This window comes from Mauremys mutica, chromosome 1 (assembly GCF_020497125.1).
Source record: "Mauremys mutica isolate MM-2020 ecotype Southern chromosome 1, ASM2049712v1, whole genome shotgun sequence".
Lineage (NCBI taxonomy): Eukaryota > Metazoa > Chordata > Testudines > Geoemydidae > Mauremys > Mauremys mutica.
Genome location: NC_059072.1, coordinates 355,850,730 through 355,867,441, shown reverse-complemented (window position 1 = coordinate 355,867,441; position 16,712 = coordinate 355,850,730). Strand labels below are relative to the sequence as shown.

General features: G+C 55.0%; 1 protein-coding gene across 1 annotated transcript in view; it reads left to right on the top strand.

Moving 5' to 3' along the window:
* Nucleotides 1-4,280: 4,280 nt before the first annotated feature.
* ATG16L2 (autophagy related 16 like 2) overlaps nucleotides 4,281-16,712 on the top strand; it is a 65,450-nt gene continuing 53,018 nt past the window's right edge. Inside the window, exon 1 of the mRNA XM_045022956.1 lies at nucleotides 4,281-4,430. Within this exon, the coding sequence (XP_044878891.1) occupies nucleotides 4,310-4,430 (121 nt within the window). The 5' untranslated portion in view covers nucleotides 4,281-4,309. The remainder of the gene's footprint in view (nucleotides 4,431-16,712) is intronic.

Below are 16,712 nucleotides of genomic sequence, written 5' to 3'. Positions count from 1 at the left end.
GCGACCAGTGCGATGGACACACTTAGTCCAGGGCCTGGCATGTCTGAAAACCAGGCCAGTGCTACAGACAGTTCTGAGCTGGGGTAATGTGCGTCGCTGTCCTCGAACTCAGCACGGCTCAACTAGGGGTCATAGACCCTATGCTATCTTCAGCAAAAGGAGATTTTTCTGTTCTGTCACGTGGTAGGCTCCTGGCCTTTCAGAGCAGGAAGCTCTGAGTTCCAGCCCTGCTCTTGCTGTGGGGCGAAATGGCCAGCCGAAGCAGTAGCTCGTGCCTCTGAAGCTACTGGCCCCTCTGAGAATAACCTCGCCAGGAATGGCGTGAAGGCAGCAGAGAGCCGCTTAATGGCCACATGATTAGCAGAGCTTCCAGCTGTTCAGAATCACCCCGAGCGCAGTACAGATGGTGGGATCCTACTGATTCTTTCATGGAATGATGCAGAGGCCAAATCTATCCCTGGCTTGTGGCGTCCCCAGGTGATACCCTGAGTCTACCAGTAAAGGCGTCCTGTCTCTTCACCACTTAAGCACTCGTTAAGCCTCTGCTCTTTCATCTTATCAGAGTGTCTCGTTCGCTCAGCTTCATGCTGGAGGAAACTGAGTGTTTGTAAAGTTACTTTTAACACATTATGTGAAGTAAAAGAAAGGAAGGAGGCATGCCCTTGGGCCCGGGTTAGGAGCAAGGTGCACAGCTGACCGTTCTGATTACATCCACTAGGGGGCAGTGGTAGCGTACACACAATAGCCAGTTCATTAAGGCCCATTTCATCCTAAAACACTTTGCAAGCAGCACATGCAGGGCCCCTGAAATGCAGCCACTTCTGGGGAGGGCAACACCTGTCTGGTATACGGCAGCCTGCATGACAGGGGGGATAAGAGACATTTTAGCCAAGATCAGTGCGGTAAACCCTCTTCTCCTACGAAAAATACGACGGGATCTTTAGCACACCCTGCCAACCTGCGACAGCAAGAGAAATATGAGACAAATGGACAAGGGCCCTGCCTTATGGGCATGGGGCCACCCCAACCTGCCGTCTCCAGGCCGTAAGGAAAGTCCCCAGCCTGTTCCTCACCTGTCCCAGGCCCCGGCTGTGCGGCGGTGCCACCGCGAGGCAGACCCCTGCTCGGGCGGTGATCACACGCCCTCAGGACCCTTCTCCCCAGCAGCAGCCCTCCCATGGGGGTCACGGCCCCCTGGCCGAGTCCAGCCTTCAAGGCTCTCTTGTCTGGCGACGTCATTGCCCAGGGCCCCCCTCGCTCTCCCAAGCTGTGGCCCTGCAGGGGTCTGCTCCCTGGCCCTGGGCCCGCGGCGCCTCGTGGCATTGGTGGGGCCCTTCCTGCAGCGGGGGAATTTCCTAGCTGCTCCCATGTGGCACTGCCCAGGCCCTGGCAGGGAAAGAGGCACTAGAGAGACCCCGGCACCTGGGAAGCAGCTGGAGGGGGAGCTCAGCTCCACATGGGGGGGTGGTGCTAGGGCTGGTCCCTGGCCCAGCTGGGTGGGGCAGCCATGCCTACAGGCTCCCAGCTGGGCTGCTGTGAGCCGCCCCCCGGGCACTGCTCCCCCTCGCTCAGATGAGGCTGCACCGGGGGTGAGTGAGCTAGAAACGGGGGTGCATTGAGAATGGGGCTGGCGCAGGCCTGAGCCAGCCGGAAGGGCAGTGGGGAACGGCTGCCCTGGCCCCATTAGCTGGGGCTCTCTGGTGCTGGCTTCCTGCCCAGAGGAGACCAGCGCCTCCCCACCCCCAGACACAGGCGCACACCTCACCCTGGCTGGCAGCTGACACCCGCCGCTAGAGAGTATTAATCCTCAGCTAAACCAGCGCCCACCGCCGCTCTCTGAGGCTGCCCAGCGTTGTCAGGGGGCCAGTCCTGTCCTACCCCCTCACTCCCCCGCCTCCCCTCTCAGGTGACTCAGTTCCCTTATGTCCTGGAGGGGAGACTGGGCTAAGAAATCCCACGAACGTCAGGCTAGTGCGCTCGGGTCTCTGTCCCAGCAGCACAGGGCAGCTGCCCCGTTTCACTCCCCCGGGGAGTGGGTCCCAGCCTCTGGGGCAGGGAGCTGGGCCTTCTGCCCCCTGATGTCTCTTGCTCCCTCAGCGAAGCAGGAACAGCTCGTCCAGCCCCTGGGCCCAGCAGCAGCCAAATCCTCCAGGGGGGGATCAATAAACCCCATTCACCAGTGAGCCCTGGAGGGGGGCAGACTGCCCCCATTCAACCCCATTGCCCCCCCAACCACCATCCACACCCCCGCCCCCTGACCACCACCCTGAACTCCCCAGCCCTCTATCCAACCCCCCCTGCTCCCTGCCCCCTGACCATGCTGCCTGGAGCACCGGTGGCTGGCAGCGCTGCAGCTGGGCCACGCTGCCGCCGTCACCACCGTGCAGCTCAGAGCACCCGGTCAGGCTGGGCTCTGCAGCTGCGCTGCCCCAGGGGCTCACACCCCCGCCACCCAGAGCATTGCGCCGGCAGCACAGCGAGCGAGCTGAGGCTGCGGGGGGACAGCAGGCGAGGGGCCGGGAGACAGCCTCCTGGGCCAGGAGCTCGGGGGCCAGGCAGGACGGGCCCGTGGGCCGTAGTTTGCCCACCCCTGCTCTAAGGTGCCACAAGGCCTCCTTGTTCTTTTTGCTGATACAGACTAACATGGCCACCACTCTGACACCTGCATATTGCTGTGATCGTCGGTGTCAGGGACCATCTATCGCAAAGGCAGGCTCGCTGGTGTAGCGGGACAGATCAGGGTGCCCACGGGGACTGTCCGTACCCACGGGGACCGTCGGTGACTCCGTGCCGCTTCAGTGCCTGAGGAGTTTACACTTGATACGTGGCTGGTGAAATCCAAGTACAGAACTCCCAGCCAGTTTGGGGGTTGTGCCCTGGTTCTTAACAGCCTGCCCTGAGGTTGGGCCCAACGCTCAAATCGCTGCAGGCCACCATCTGAGAGCCACTGGGGAGAACTGGCTCGCTAGGACATTCACTGGAGATGGGCTCCAGCTGCAGAACTGGGTGCTGCTGGGTCTAGCTCTGAACCCTTCCAGGCTGGCTGCTCAGATCGGTGGCTTTGGTTCATGTCCACGCTTCTCAGCCAGCTCCTGTCTACATGGAGCTTTCAAACTAACGCGATCCAGATCGACGGAGAGAGAATCATTCTCTGGTGGTTCCCCTCGGAGCACAGGCTGGGACCTGCCTGTGAAGGGCCCTATAGAAAGCCCTGGCGCTGTGGTTGCTGGAGCTGCGCCATGACCCGGAGGCGCGCAGGGAAGAGAAGAACGGGGCTTCTGTTCCTGCTGCCCGGGCGGCCTGGCCACAGCATCTGCCCTTGTCAGCCCCCGAGGCGTGATCCGGGGTGTGCAGAGCCCCGGCCAGGCTGGGATCCCCGAGCGCGGGTGGTCCCTGCCCCACAGCTGGGCCTGGGGCTGAGAGAGCCGGGCTCCAGCCCCACTGCTGCGGGGGTGACCGGGCTCCATGCACAGGACGGGGCGAACTCCAGCCCCTCCGCTGCAGGGGTGACCGGGCTCCATGCACGGGACAGGCCGAGCTTCAGCCCCTCCGCTGCGGGGGCGACCGGGCTCCATGCGCGGGGTGGCCCGGGCTCCAGCCCCTCTCTGCTGCGGGGGTGACCGGGCTCCATGCACAGGGCGGGGCGAGCTCCAGCCCCTCCGCTGTGGGGGCGGGGCGGGCTCCATGCACGGGGTGGCCCGGGCTCCAGCCCCTCTGCTGCGGGGGTGACCGGGCTCCATGCACAGGGCGGGGCGAGCTCCAGCCCCTCCGCTGTGGGGGCGGGGCGGGCTCCATGCACGGGGTGGCCCGGGCTCCAGCCCCTCTCTGCTGCGGGGGTGACCGGGCTCCATGCACAGGGCGGGGCGAGCTCCAGCCCCTCCGCTGTGGGGGCGGGGCGGGCTCCATGCGCGGGGTGGCCCGGGCTCCAGCCCCTCTGCTGCGGGGGTGACCGGGCTCCATGCACAGGGCAGGCCGGGCTCCAGCCCCTCCGCTGCGGGGGCGGGGCGGGCTCCATGCGCGGGGTGGCCCGGGCTCCAGCCCCTCTGCTGCGGGGGTGACCGGGCTCCATGCACAGGGCAGGCCGGGCTCCAGCCCCTCCGCTGTGGGGGTGGCCCGGGCTCCGTGCACGGGGCAGGCCGGGCTCCAGCCCCTCCGCTGCGGGGGCGGGGCGGGCTCCGTGCATGGGGAGGGCGGGGCCGAGCAGCCCCCCCCCCCCCGGGGCTGGGCCCGCCGGGGGCTTCCCCCGCTGGTGACGTCAGGAGGGTTCCCTCCCCGCGCGGACGCGGCCCGGCCGCCCAGTGCCGCAGCCATGGCCGAGGCGGCGGGGAGCGGCGGCGGCGGCGGCAGGTCCTGGAAGCGTCACATCGTCCGGCAGCTGCAGCTCCGGGACCGGGCGCAGAGCGGCCGCTTCCTGGACGTGGTGCAGGCCTGTGAGCGGGAGCTGCCGCCTGCGCCGGGCGGGGCGGGGGTAGCTGGAGCCCTGGGGGGGGGTGATTCGGGAAGGAAGGGAGGGGGGCGGGCGGGGGTAGCCGGAGACCTGGGGGGGGGTAGCTGGAGCCCTGGGGGGGGATGATTCGGGAAGGGAGGGGGGCGGGGGTAGCTGGAGACCTGGGGGGGGGTGATTCGGGAAGGGAGGGGGGCGGGGGTAGCTGGAGACCTGGGGGGGGGTGATTCGGGAAGGGAGGGGGGCGGGGGTAGCTGGAGACCTGGGAGGGGGGAGATGATTCGGGAACGGAGGAGGCAGGGGTAGCTGGAGCCTGGGGGTGGGGGTTTGATTCGGGAAGGGAGGGGGGCGGGGGTAGCTGGAGCCGGGGGGGGGGGGATGATTCGGGAACGGAGGAGGCAGGGGTAGCTGGAGCCTGGGGGTGGGGGTTTGATTCGGGAAGGGAGTGGGACAGGGCAGGGGTAGCTGAGGGCATGTGGGGGTTGATTTGGGAAGGGAGGGGGGCAGGGCAGGGGTAGCTGGGGGCCTGGGGTTGCTGCAGCTCTGGGGGCTGCCTGCTTCGGGATAGGAGCAGACTTGTGGTGGGGGTGATTGGGAGGGGTCAGACGGGAAGGTGTCAAGTATCAGAGGGGTAGCCGTGTTAGTCTGGTTCTGTAGAAGCAGCAAAGAATCCTGTGGCACCTTATAGACTAACAGACGTTTTGCAGCATGAGCTTTCGTGGGTGAATACTTGCATCCGAAGAAGTGGGTATTCACCCACGAAAGCTCATGCTGCAAGACGGGAAGGTGTGACCCTGGGGTGGGTGTATTTTAGGCAGTGAGGGAAGGGAAAGGGGTAGGTGCCGGCCCGGGGGTTGTACTTGATTTGAGGGAGGGACAGGACTTGCTGCAGCTCTGGTTTGCGGGTGCCCCTGAAGGAGGAGCAGCCCCGGGTGTGTGGTGATGGCTGGAGCACCAGGGGAGCAGCTCCAGGCATGATCACGCAGAGAAAGGAATAAGGCCACACTTCAGTTTTTGTTACCCAACAAACAGTTGTGTAGCCCGGTCCTGGCCCTTCCCCCTTCTCCCAGCCTCTCATTGGATGAGTCATTTGTTTTGTAGCTGCCTTGGAAATATAAATATCCCTTTTCTGTCCCGGAAGTGTGCTTTGCTCAGTTTCGTGCCTAACTCTGCTCTTCTGTTTTGACTTGTAAGCGTGAGCTCCGGCGCCGTCCTTGTCCTCCCCCCTCCTGTCGTTTGTGAATTCCGTGCACTAGCGTGTCTCTCCGTGCTGCCAGGCGTGTGTCAAATGCCCATTCTGGAGGCAACTGGTATCACTGAATTCCCCCCCCCCCACCCAATTAAATAAACGAGATGTCACGTAGCCAAAAGAAAAGTTTCCGTGGTGTGTGTGGAAGAAGGAACCTTAGGGGTGGTTAGATCAGTGTTCGGCTGACCTTGCTCTGAACTGCGACCCTGGCGATCAAAAAGGAGACTTGTTCCCTGCCTGGAAAGAGCAGAATGCTGAGTGTCACAAAGGGAGGTGAAAGGAAAAGCAAAGGGATGAAATTAACCGAGGGGCCATCTCTAGGTTGCATCTCAGAGAAAACTTCCTGGTTTTTATCAATTATTCCTCTTGTGTGAGCAACAAACATCTTGGAAGGGAGATTAAATCTCATGCTTCGAGGCTCAATCCAATGTCCAAGTATTAGAAGCGGGAATGAGACCTAATGGGGTGACAGGCTTCTCCGAAACAGCCAGCGCTGGCCACAACCTGTGACAGGATATGGGACCAGATGGACCTCAGGACTGATTTGACCTAGCAGCCCTTATGCTCCCCGATCAGGATTGGTGTCCTATTGTTCCAGGTGCTGTACAAATGCACAGACGCAATCCTTGCCCTGAAGAGCTGATAGCCCAGGCTTTGATCTGGTAAGAAGCTCTGTTCAGATGTATCCATGGCGATTCAGGGGCACCTTTTCAGGATCAGGGTCTAATTGAAGTCAGGCTGCAAGAAGTGGGTTTAATAAACAGTATAGGGGTTGTTGTCAGAGTGCTGCCGGTGTGGTGCTCTGCTTTCTCCAATGTTGATATCACTCGGCTGCGTGCGTGTGTTCCCTCTGTGTGCTGCCCCAGCTCTGCGCAGATAGCTGACCCAGCAGACCTGAAGAGAACCCCCAATAACCACAGAGTCTAGTAAGGTACGAAGGCACGTCGGCCAGGTTTATTGTCGAAGAAAAGCACAGTCTCCAGCTCCCTGGCAAACGTAGTCCAAGGTGTTCCTTGTTATCTGTGGAATGTTCCAGTATAGTGTGTTCTGGTACCGTGTTTATATGATACTACACTAGGTGAATATATATTTATGCAACATCAGCCCTTTTCTTGCCAACTTCTGTGAACAGGGCTGGCTTCCAGCTCACAGCTTCCCTTTTGCTTTTAGCTAAGGCTTCACCATACTTTAGTTCAGGCCTCAACTGGGCCTTTATCAAGGCCTGCGCTTACAGGGGTGGCTCAAGGTGACTGATAAAATCCCACTATCACATAGCTAGGGAACAGCTGTATGAATCGGATTCTTGCATTTGCCCAGTTCCAATTGTTTAAACATCAGGTTATTTTCTAAATATGTATGTATATTTCTATGCAAAATAACAGTCATTTCCCAGATCCCTCCAGGTCTCCTGGCCATCCCTCCCCAAAGTTCAGTGACTGCCAGGTTCCCCAGAAACCGCCTCCCATTGATCGCTGTGGGATAGTGTCCTTGGGGGAGTAGTGGAAGCTCCACCCTTGTGACTGTTTGTGGGTTGGATGGACTAGTTTTAAAAGTCCTGGAGGAATAATCCTGCCCTGGTCTCAGGGAGAAAGATTGGCGGAGCGCTGTGCCTCAGTTTCCCCATCTGTACACTAGTACTGACCTCCTTTGTAAAGAGCTTTGAGATCTGCTTATGAAAAGTGCTATATAGGAGCTAGATAATATTATTCTTAGGGCTTTTCCTTTGCTCATGTCCATGACTATACAGTAACTCCTCACTTAACGTCATCCTGGTTAACGTTGTTACGTTGCTGATCATTTAGGGAACATGCTTGTTTAAAGTTGCGCAACGCTCCCTTATAATGTCGTTTGGCAGCTGAGGGACAGCTCAGTGGTTTGAGCATTGGCCTGCTAAACCCAGGGTTGTGAGTTCCCTCCTTGAGGGGCCACTTAGGGATCTGGGGCAAAATCAGCACTTGGCCCTGCTAGTGAAGGCAGGGGGCTGGACTCGATGATCTTTCAGGGTCCCTTCCAGCTCTGTGAGAGAGGTGTATCTCCATATGGTATACTAAGTCCACTGCGTGCAGGAAGAGCAGCCCGTTGGAGGTAGCTGGTGGGCTTGGAACCAGGGTGGGCCATCAGCTCCCTGGTTCCCTAAGCTGCTCCCAGGAGCCTCCTGCTTGCTATGGGATGGGGACAGAGGGGGGCTAATGTCAGGATGTCCCCCTCCCCCTGGTCCTGCACCCTGCTTACACCATCTCTATAGAGAGGGGGACACACGACAGGACTCAGGATGAAGGGAGCTTGCTGGCATCAGCTGCTGTCTCAACTTGCTGATCTACTTAAAAAGACAATGTATGTAGAGTGGGATCAGGGTACTTAAAGGGGCAATGCACAGCTCTCTCTCTCACACACAGTGTGTGTCTCTGTCTGCCATGCTCTCTCCCTTCCCTCCATTCATGCTGCCTTGTAGAGTGTGAGGCTACATTAACAACAACGTGTTAACCCTTGAGGGCTCAGCCAAGTGCTAGTTCATCATTTAGCAGTAAGGCATTCCCTGGGAAATATCCCACCCTCTGACTCCACCACCTCAACCAAGCTTCACAACTTCACAATCATCATTGCTGTGGACGGTATTAAATTGTTTGTTTAAAACTTATACTGTGTGTGTGTGTGTAAGTGTAAAATATAGTCTTTTGTCTGGCAAAATAATTTACATTTACAACCCCCCTATTTACATTAATTCTTATGGGGAAATTGGATTTGCTTAACATCCTTTCACTTAAAATTGCATTTTTCAGGAACAGAACTCCAACGTTAAGCGAGGAGTTACTGTATCTGCTTTATGCTTTTCCGACGAGCATCCAATGTTTCTCACGTCCGCACTTCTGCTAAATGGCTGCTTTGGGTCAAGCACTGCTAATAAGCACTTATTCCCACTGCTAATAAGTCTTTACATTTGTCCCTTTCCCCTCCAAGTGCTTTCCAGGCCCTTCAGCTGCATTTCTGAGCCTGGTTTCACCCTAACTTTCTGCGTCACGCTTCAGAACCAAAGCAAAAGAGCCTGTAGCGTATGTGTCAAGAAAACCAGGTGCTCTAGTATCCTCTGCAAGGATGGCGAGGTTGTGAGTCTTGGGAGAACACAGCCCTTTCCTTTGACACGTGTGTTGTGAGATTGGCAGGCAATGTGTGGGTGTGCTTTCGCTTTCTGCTCCTTCTCTGAAGGGGAGGCTGTGTCAGGCTGATGCAGACTGGTCTGCTCTGTACAAACGCTGTATTGCTGACAACAGCTGTAGGCACTGGTGAAGCACTGAACCACTGCTGAAGCCTGCTGTGGTCTGCACTTGTATCTAAATCAGGTTCAACGCTGATGCGGCTCACTCTCCCCCCCCACCCCGCCCCGCCATGCTGTTTTCAGCAACAGGTCGTTCTTGTGTAGACAAGGTTTCGTTATTACTCCTGTTTTTTGCTTTGCCCTCTGACTCTGTGCCCTCGGGGTTATGTAAGAGAGAGGGGTCGGGGTACAGTAAATTGGGTATCTTTCACCTTGGGGGTGGCGCAGGGCTAAAACACAGAAAAGAGCAGGAGAAACCCACTCCTGACAACAAACGCAGCCAGAATCATAATGGGGGAAAAGCCCTCATTTATTCCCCTCTGAAACTCTTCTCCTCCAGCCTGGCTACCCTGTGGGAGTTCGCTCGCTCTCCGTTTCTGACTCTAGCTGGAGGAGAGAAGGAAGATCAGCTGCCGATCTGCCAGCCAGGGAATTGGAAGGCAAAGCCTCTAGGCCTGCAGGTGCAGTTCCAGGAGGCCGATTTCCAGAGACAAAGGCTGGTGCAATGGTTAGGGAGCTAGCCTGTGACCCAGGAGCCTTGGGTTAAGTTCCCTGCTCTGCCAGAGACTCAGGCAGGTCGGTTAGGCCCAGGTCCGCGAAGGCGTTCGGACTCCTAACAACCATTGATTTCAAGTACAGTTGGGGAAATGGGCCTTAGTCCCTCTGGGCCTCACTTTCCCATGTGTAAAGCAGGACTAAGAGCACTTAGCCCCCGAGGCGATAGCGAGGGTAAGTGCATCACAGGTTGTGAGCTGCTCAGATATTCCAGGAACGGGGGACAGATACGATTGTAGCAGGCTAGGGTTACAGTACAGGCCAGGACTCCTGGGTTCTCTTTCCAGCTCTTCCATTGACTTTGCCGAGGTGACTCTGGACAGTCTCGTAAGCTCTTTGAGTGTCGGTTTCCACCTCTGTGAAATGACCGTACTTTTACCGGTGCAAGCGTGTGCTGCTGTTGAGTCTGACGATCACAGGGATGTTGTAAAACTGAACTAGCTCGTGTTTGGACAGGCGGGGGGAAATGAGACACAGACTTGCAGTGACTTCCCCGAGGCCGGGTTACGATTAGAATTCGAGAGTTTCTAACTCCCAATTCTCTTCGTTCATCTAGACTGGGTCACTGGTGCTGGCAGGTCTTTTGAGATCCCCCAGTAAAAGGCTCTCTAGAATTGCAAAGGGTGAAGTAATACAATCCCCGTGCCGTATCTCCCACCTTAACCTACTGTCTGGTGGAGTTAAAAATGCGGGGAGGGGGATTTAAAATTCACTGCACTCAAATCCCGTCCCACATTCAGGAAGAGGGTCTCCACCTGTCTCCAACTCTTGCTGGTCTTTGTCAGACCCTGCAGGCCAGTCTCCTGCCTCAGGTCCCAAAGTGATCCCTGCCTAGCTGGCTGAGAAGACACTTCTCATAGTGCCTCACAGTTGGGTGCATTATAGGGGGATTGTGCTTTTCTCAGAGGCATCCAGCATTAGCTGCTAACAGAGGTGACCCTCTGTATACATTACTCTGTATACAATACAGCAACTCCTATGTTTCAAAGGGGGAAAAAAGGTCTCTCTAGGTCACGTAAATATGTTTCCTGCACTGAGGTTTATTCTGCTTTAACCTAATAGTTATTCTCTTCCTTCTGTGAGGAAGACTTTTTTTCTTTCATTTTCAGTATCGCTTCTCTATCAGAGACCCAAGTTGGGGAGTATGAATTTTGATATCCCCCATTAGATTATGCAATATTGCTTTGCTGTATAGCCTCTGGAAAGTGACTCAGAACCCAACGGGAAGTGCCCTTTTTTAACAGGCTGGTTTTCATTGTCGCAGCTGAGCCTGGGTGATGGCTGTAATATGCAGCTTGTCTTTCCATCGGAGGTGTTCACCAGTCCTCTCCTATGTAGATCCACAGCTTCCAGGCTGCGTTGTAGAATCATAGAATATCAGGGTTGGAGGAGAACTCAGGAGGTATCTAGTCCAACCCCCTGCTCAAAGCAGGACCAATTCCCAACTAAATCATCCCAGGAAGGGCTGTGTCAAGCCGGACCTTAAAAACCTCTAAGGAAGGAGATTCCACCACCTCCCTAGGTAACCCATTCCAGTGCTTCCCCACCCTCCTAGGGAAATAGTGTTTCCTAATATCCAACCTAGACTCCCCCACTGCAACTTGAGGCCAGTGCATTACTGAGTGCACCGTGCCAGGGAGTGGCTTGGAAAGGACTCAGACGTCAGCTAGTTCCCGCTGGCTCACCTCTTGGAAGGCCCAAGTTGCCGTCAACACAATGAACGCTGGTGCTCTATGCTCTCTCCTTGGTCCCTCTTTGCTCCTGGGTCCAGCTCAAACTGTTGACTGTGCTCTATTACAGAGGTCCCCAAACTGTGGGGTGCACCCCCCAGGGCAGGGGGGCACAGAGGAACATCGGAAGACTGGAAAAGGGCAAATATAGTGCCCACCTGTAAGAAGGGAAATAAGGACAATCTGGGGAATTACGGACCAATCAGCTTAACTTCTGTACCCGGAAAGATAATGGAGCAAATAATTAAGCAATAAATTTGCAAACACCTAGAAGATAATAAGGTGATAAGTAACAGTCAGCGTGGATTTGTCAAGAACAAATCGTGTCAAACCAACCTGATAGCTTTCTTTGACAGGGTAACAAGCCTTGTGGATGGGGGGAAGCAGTAGATGTGGTGTATCTTGACTTTAGTAAGACTTTTGATACTGTCTCACATGACCTTCCCATAAACAAACTAGGGAAATATAACCTAGATGGAGCGCCTATAAGGTGGGTGAATAACTGGTTGGAAAATCGTTGCCAGAGAGTAGTTATCAGTAGTTCACAGTCATGCTGGAAGGGCATAACAAGTGGGATCCCGCAGGGATCAGTTCTGGTCTGGTTCTGTTCAATATCTTCATCAATGATTTAGATAATGGCATAGAGAGGACACTTATAAAGTTTGCAGACGATACCAAGCTGGAAGGGGTTGCAAGTGCTTTGGAGGATAGGATTAAAATTCAAAATGATCTGGACAAACTGGAGAAATGGTCTGAAGTAAATAGGATGAAATTCAATAAGGACAAATGCAAAGTGCTCCACTTAGGAAGGAACAATCAGTTGCACACATACAAAATGGGAAATGACTGCCTAGGAAGGAGTACTGGGGAAAGGGATTTGGGGTCATAGTGGATCACAAGCTAAATGTGAGTCAACAGTGTAACACTGTTGCAAAAAAAGCAAACATCCTTCTGGGATGTATTAGCCGGAGTGTTGTCAGCAAGACACAAGAAGTCATTCTTCTGCTCTGTGCTGATTAGGCCTAAGTTGGAGTATTGTGTCCAGTTCTGGGTGCCACAGTTCAGGAAAGATGTGGACAAACTGGAGAAAGTCCAGAGAAGAGCAACAAAAATTATTAAAGGTCTAGAAAACATGATCTGTGAGGGAAGATTGAAGAAATTGGGTTTGTTCTGTCTGGAGAAGAGAAGACTGAGAGGGGACGTGATAACAGTTTTCAAGTACATGAAAGGTTGTTACAAGGAGGAAGGAGAAAAATTGTTCTTGTTAACAGCTGAGGGTAGGACAAGAAGCAGTGGGCTTAAACTGCAGCAAGGGAGGTTTAGGTGGGACATTAGAAAAAACTTCCTAACTGTCAGGGTGGTTTAGCACTGGAATAAATTGCCTAGGGAGGTTGTGGACTCTCCATCATTGGGGATTTTTAAGAGCAGGTTGGACAAACACCTGTCAGGAATGGTCTAGATTATACTTAGTCCTGCCTTGAGTGCCGGGGCCTGGGCTAGATGACCTCTCGAGGTCCCTTCCAGTCCTATGATTCTATGATTCCAGGGTGCGTGGCGGGACCCGGGCCAGCCCCCCGCAGGAGGCAGAGAGAGAGCGCCGCCCAGCCCTGCTCCTGGCCACAGCCCTCCACCTGGTCCCATCCCCCGCCTCAGCTCCGCACCCAGCCGCGGGCCTGGCTACTGGCCCCCCCCACGGCCTGGCTGCAGCTCCGCTCCTAGCCCTGTTCCCGCCCCTATCCTCAGCCACTGGTGGTGGCTCCGTTCCCGGCCCCAGAGCTGCCCTTGGCCTCCCTGCTCCCAACTCTGGCTCCTGGGGCGGGAGGGGCACACCACAGACAAGGGTAAGGGAGGGCGCGACCCTGAAAAGTTTGGGGACCCAGTTGCCTGAGATACGAAGCCTCTCTGACTGGTCATGGGAGTTAGAATCCGCTGACTCTTCCTGCCCTGGTGGAAAATTTTCAGCTGGTTCTGGTTGGCAACTAGAACAGAGCCACAAGGATCTTGAGCTGCTGGTGGCTTCTGGCCTCCAGCAAAAATCCACAGAAGCCGGTGGAGACCAGCTGGAGGAGCCTAATTGGGTTTACTCGAACTGGCTCTGGGGAGGGGGGGGGAAAAGCAGGGGGGCTGTCGAAACTCTTGGTTCTCATTGGAGGGCCCTTGTCCATCCTGGTCAAGATTGATGAGGCTGCGGCCACTAAATAAGACTTATCTGTGACATCGACCTTCTATCTCCCCTTTAGGGGTGAGGAGGCCGGTTGGTGAACAGGGCTGGTTTCTGCTGGTTTGTGGTTGACTGATGGCTGTTGGTGGTGGAAGGTGTCCGGTGGTGGAACCTCAATAAAAGCTTCTAAAATTACTCTCTGTCCATGCTACAGAGAGGATGGTCTCAGGGCCAAAGCATGTCCTAGAGAAGTGCGGGGTGAACGTGGCTTAGGTGTTGCGGAGACGTATTGCGGAAGGAATGCTGGAGGGCGTAGATGGATATTGCACTTGGGTCTGTAAGCTCTGAGCTTTGTGATCATCTCAGGAAGGGAAGGGAGTGCTACAGCATGGACTGGCTGCCAAGAGATCTTCATAGCCAGCCCTCCTGAGCCTCAGTCATATGGCTGATCATTCGCTCCCCTGGAGGGCAGATGCAATGGAAAATCATGGCTGTAAAGGGAGAGGCATCTCTCATGTAGAGCTTGACTATTGGGATCAGGACTTTGGTTACTCTGTATTTGGCACTGGGGTGACCACTCTGGGAATCCTGTGTCCAGCTCTGGTGCCCACACGCCAAGGAGGATGTTGATAAATTGGAGAAGATTCAGAGAAGAGCCACGAGAATGATCAAAGGTTTGGAAAACCTGCCTGATGGTGATAGACCCAAGAAGCTCAATCTATATATCGCAACAAAAAGCAGGTTAAGGGGTGTCTTGATCACAGTCTATAAGTAGCTACATGGGGGACAGGAATTTGATAATAGAGGGTTCCTCAGTCTAGCAGATGAAGGTCTAACAAGATCCAGTGGCTGGAAGTGGAAGCCAGGCAAGATTCAGACTGGAAATAAGGTTGAAGTTTTTAACAGTGAGATAATCAACCATTGGAACAATTTACCAGGGGTTGTGGTGGATTCACTGGCCATTTTAAAATCAAGATTGGAGTATTTCTAAGAGATCTGCTCTGGTTCAAACACAGAGTAAGGCCTGTGTTATGCAGGAGGTCAGAGCAGATGATCCCTGCAATCCCACCTGGCTTTATAACCTCTGATGGTGTTCGGTGGGGAGCTGATGCAGTGACTGAGGTGATGCAGTCCCTTCTACTGGTGCGGCTCAGAAAAGCAAAGCATTCGCATTAAAGCCATACGCCATGTTTAACCCAGAGATGTCGCTAACAGGGTTCTAGTCACGTCTCCCTGATCAGTGTAGACAGGAAAGCCTCCTCCCCTTTGTAACCATGTTAAGCACAGCACATAGCATGTTTTTATACCACTTGTTCCTTGCACGGTGTCAGTGCTTGGAGACAGGGCCTTAAACTAACACCTTTTTACACTTACACACACACTCTCTCTCTCTCTTTGGAGAAGACCTAAACACAGTCTGTTCTTCATGTCAGCTCCTGGCTTCACTAATGTGTGATGTCGCTCAGTGGAGAGCACTTTTATCAGGCCCATACAATCGATGGGTTTCGGTAAAGTGAGTGGTATTTGGAAAACACCCTGGACACCTAGAAGATCTGTTTAGCCAGAGAACTAGTACAGCCCAAACCACCTGGGCTACTCCCACTCCTCCGTCACTGTCCTTATCGTCTGTATTTACCGTAGGTCTAGGTTCGGCGTCGTGGATCAGGAATCCCGTTGTGCCAGGCGCTGTACAAATACGGAACAAAAAGACCATCCCTGCCTCAAAGAGTTTGCAGTCGTGGTATCAGATAAGAGACAACAGATGGATGCAGACTGATGAGGGAGTGCCAGAAAGTGAGCCAGTGCTGGTCAGCGTGACGGGCGGTGGTGATCAGGCCAGCAGCAGAGTTTGGAGAAGAGATCGCAAGGCCGACCATGCGGCGGCTTTGTGGACCTTCCCGGCGAGCTGCTCCCCAGCGTGTGGGGCGGTAGGGGAGAGAGCACGAAGGTGCTTGTTTCGAAATGTAACGAGTGACTGAGGCCGGCTGAGATCGTGGGCTGATGGGAGGCAGGAGTCAATGACTCAGTAGCATCTGAGAGATGCAGGGTGGGGATAGGCCGGGAAGGGCCTTGAAAATGAGGACAAGTAGCTTGGTTCATGGGACTGAGACGGCAGAGCCCGTGGCTGGGCATAGTGTGCCTCACCCTCACCTGCTGGCATCACCTCTCTGGCTCAGAGGTTAGTACAAGTCCCATGGTCCGTTCAGCCATTGGCACCTTTGCTGAGACTGCCGGCAGGTGGGCCAGAGGTGGCATCTCATGTGTCACTCAGCTGGAATTAACAACGTGCCAATGGGAAAAGATGTGCATGGGGAAGATTTGCATTTGATCCACCACCCCATAAAGAATTCGATACATTTACCAAAGCACTGGAGCAGTGATGGACACTTCAAAGGAACCAACCAGCTTTGAGAGGAGATACCACACTGCGCACACACCTCTCCCCCGCCCACGACACAGCTGATAAAGGAAGCATGCCTCCAATTTAATCTCTAGGGATTTGGTAATAGCAGCCAACATGAGTGTAGCATGATAATACCAAACCAGGATCTGCTGGGTGTAAACACCAAGGGGAGAGAGGAGTGACCTTGGGTGGTGTAACATGCAGCTGCTGTGTTCCACCGCAGAGGTGGTTGCATTTCAGCATGATTGACAGTCCCAGAGCGGATGTGTGATGGGTTCTCCCCACCCCCTTCCGGGTGCCACCACTGAGCCCCCCCGACCCAGAACAAGGAGTAATGGTCTCAAGTTGTAATGGGGGAGGTTTAGGTTGGATATTAGGAAAAACTGTTTCATTAGGAGGGTGGTGAAGCACTGGAATGGGTTACCTAGGGAGGTGGTGGAATCTCCTTATTTAGAGGTTTTTACAGTCAGGCTTGACAAAGCCCTGGCTGGGATGATTTAGTTGGGGGTGGTCCTGCTTTGAGCAGGGGGTTGGACTAGATACCTCCTGAGGTCCCTTCCAACCCTGATATTCTGTGATTCTATGACCCACCAGCCTCGGCTCCCTCTCACACTGCACTGCTGTGACAAGTTATAAAGCCCTCCAGCCTGCACTTTCACCAGCATACATACAGGTAGGAGCACACCCAGATGCAGTTACAAGCAAAATCTCTGACAAGTCCCTGCATGGGAAGCATACTCCCAGCTCCTCAGGCACTCACCCACTCTGGAATATAACCCCCAAATTATACCATCTTGTGCTGCACAGGGAACCATGCAGCATAAGCTCATAAAATTCGCCCCCTCCCTCAATGTGG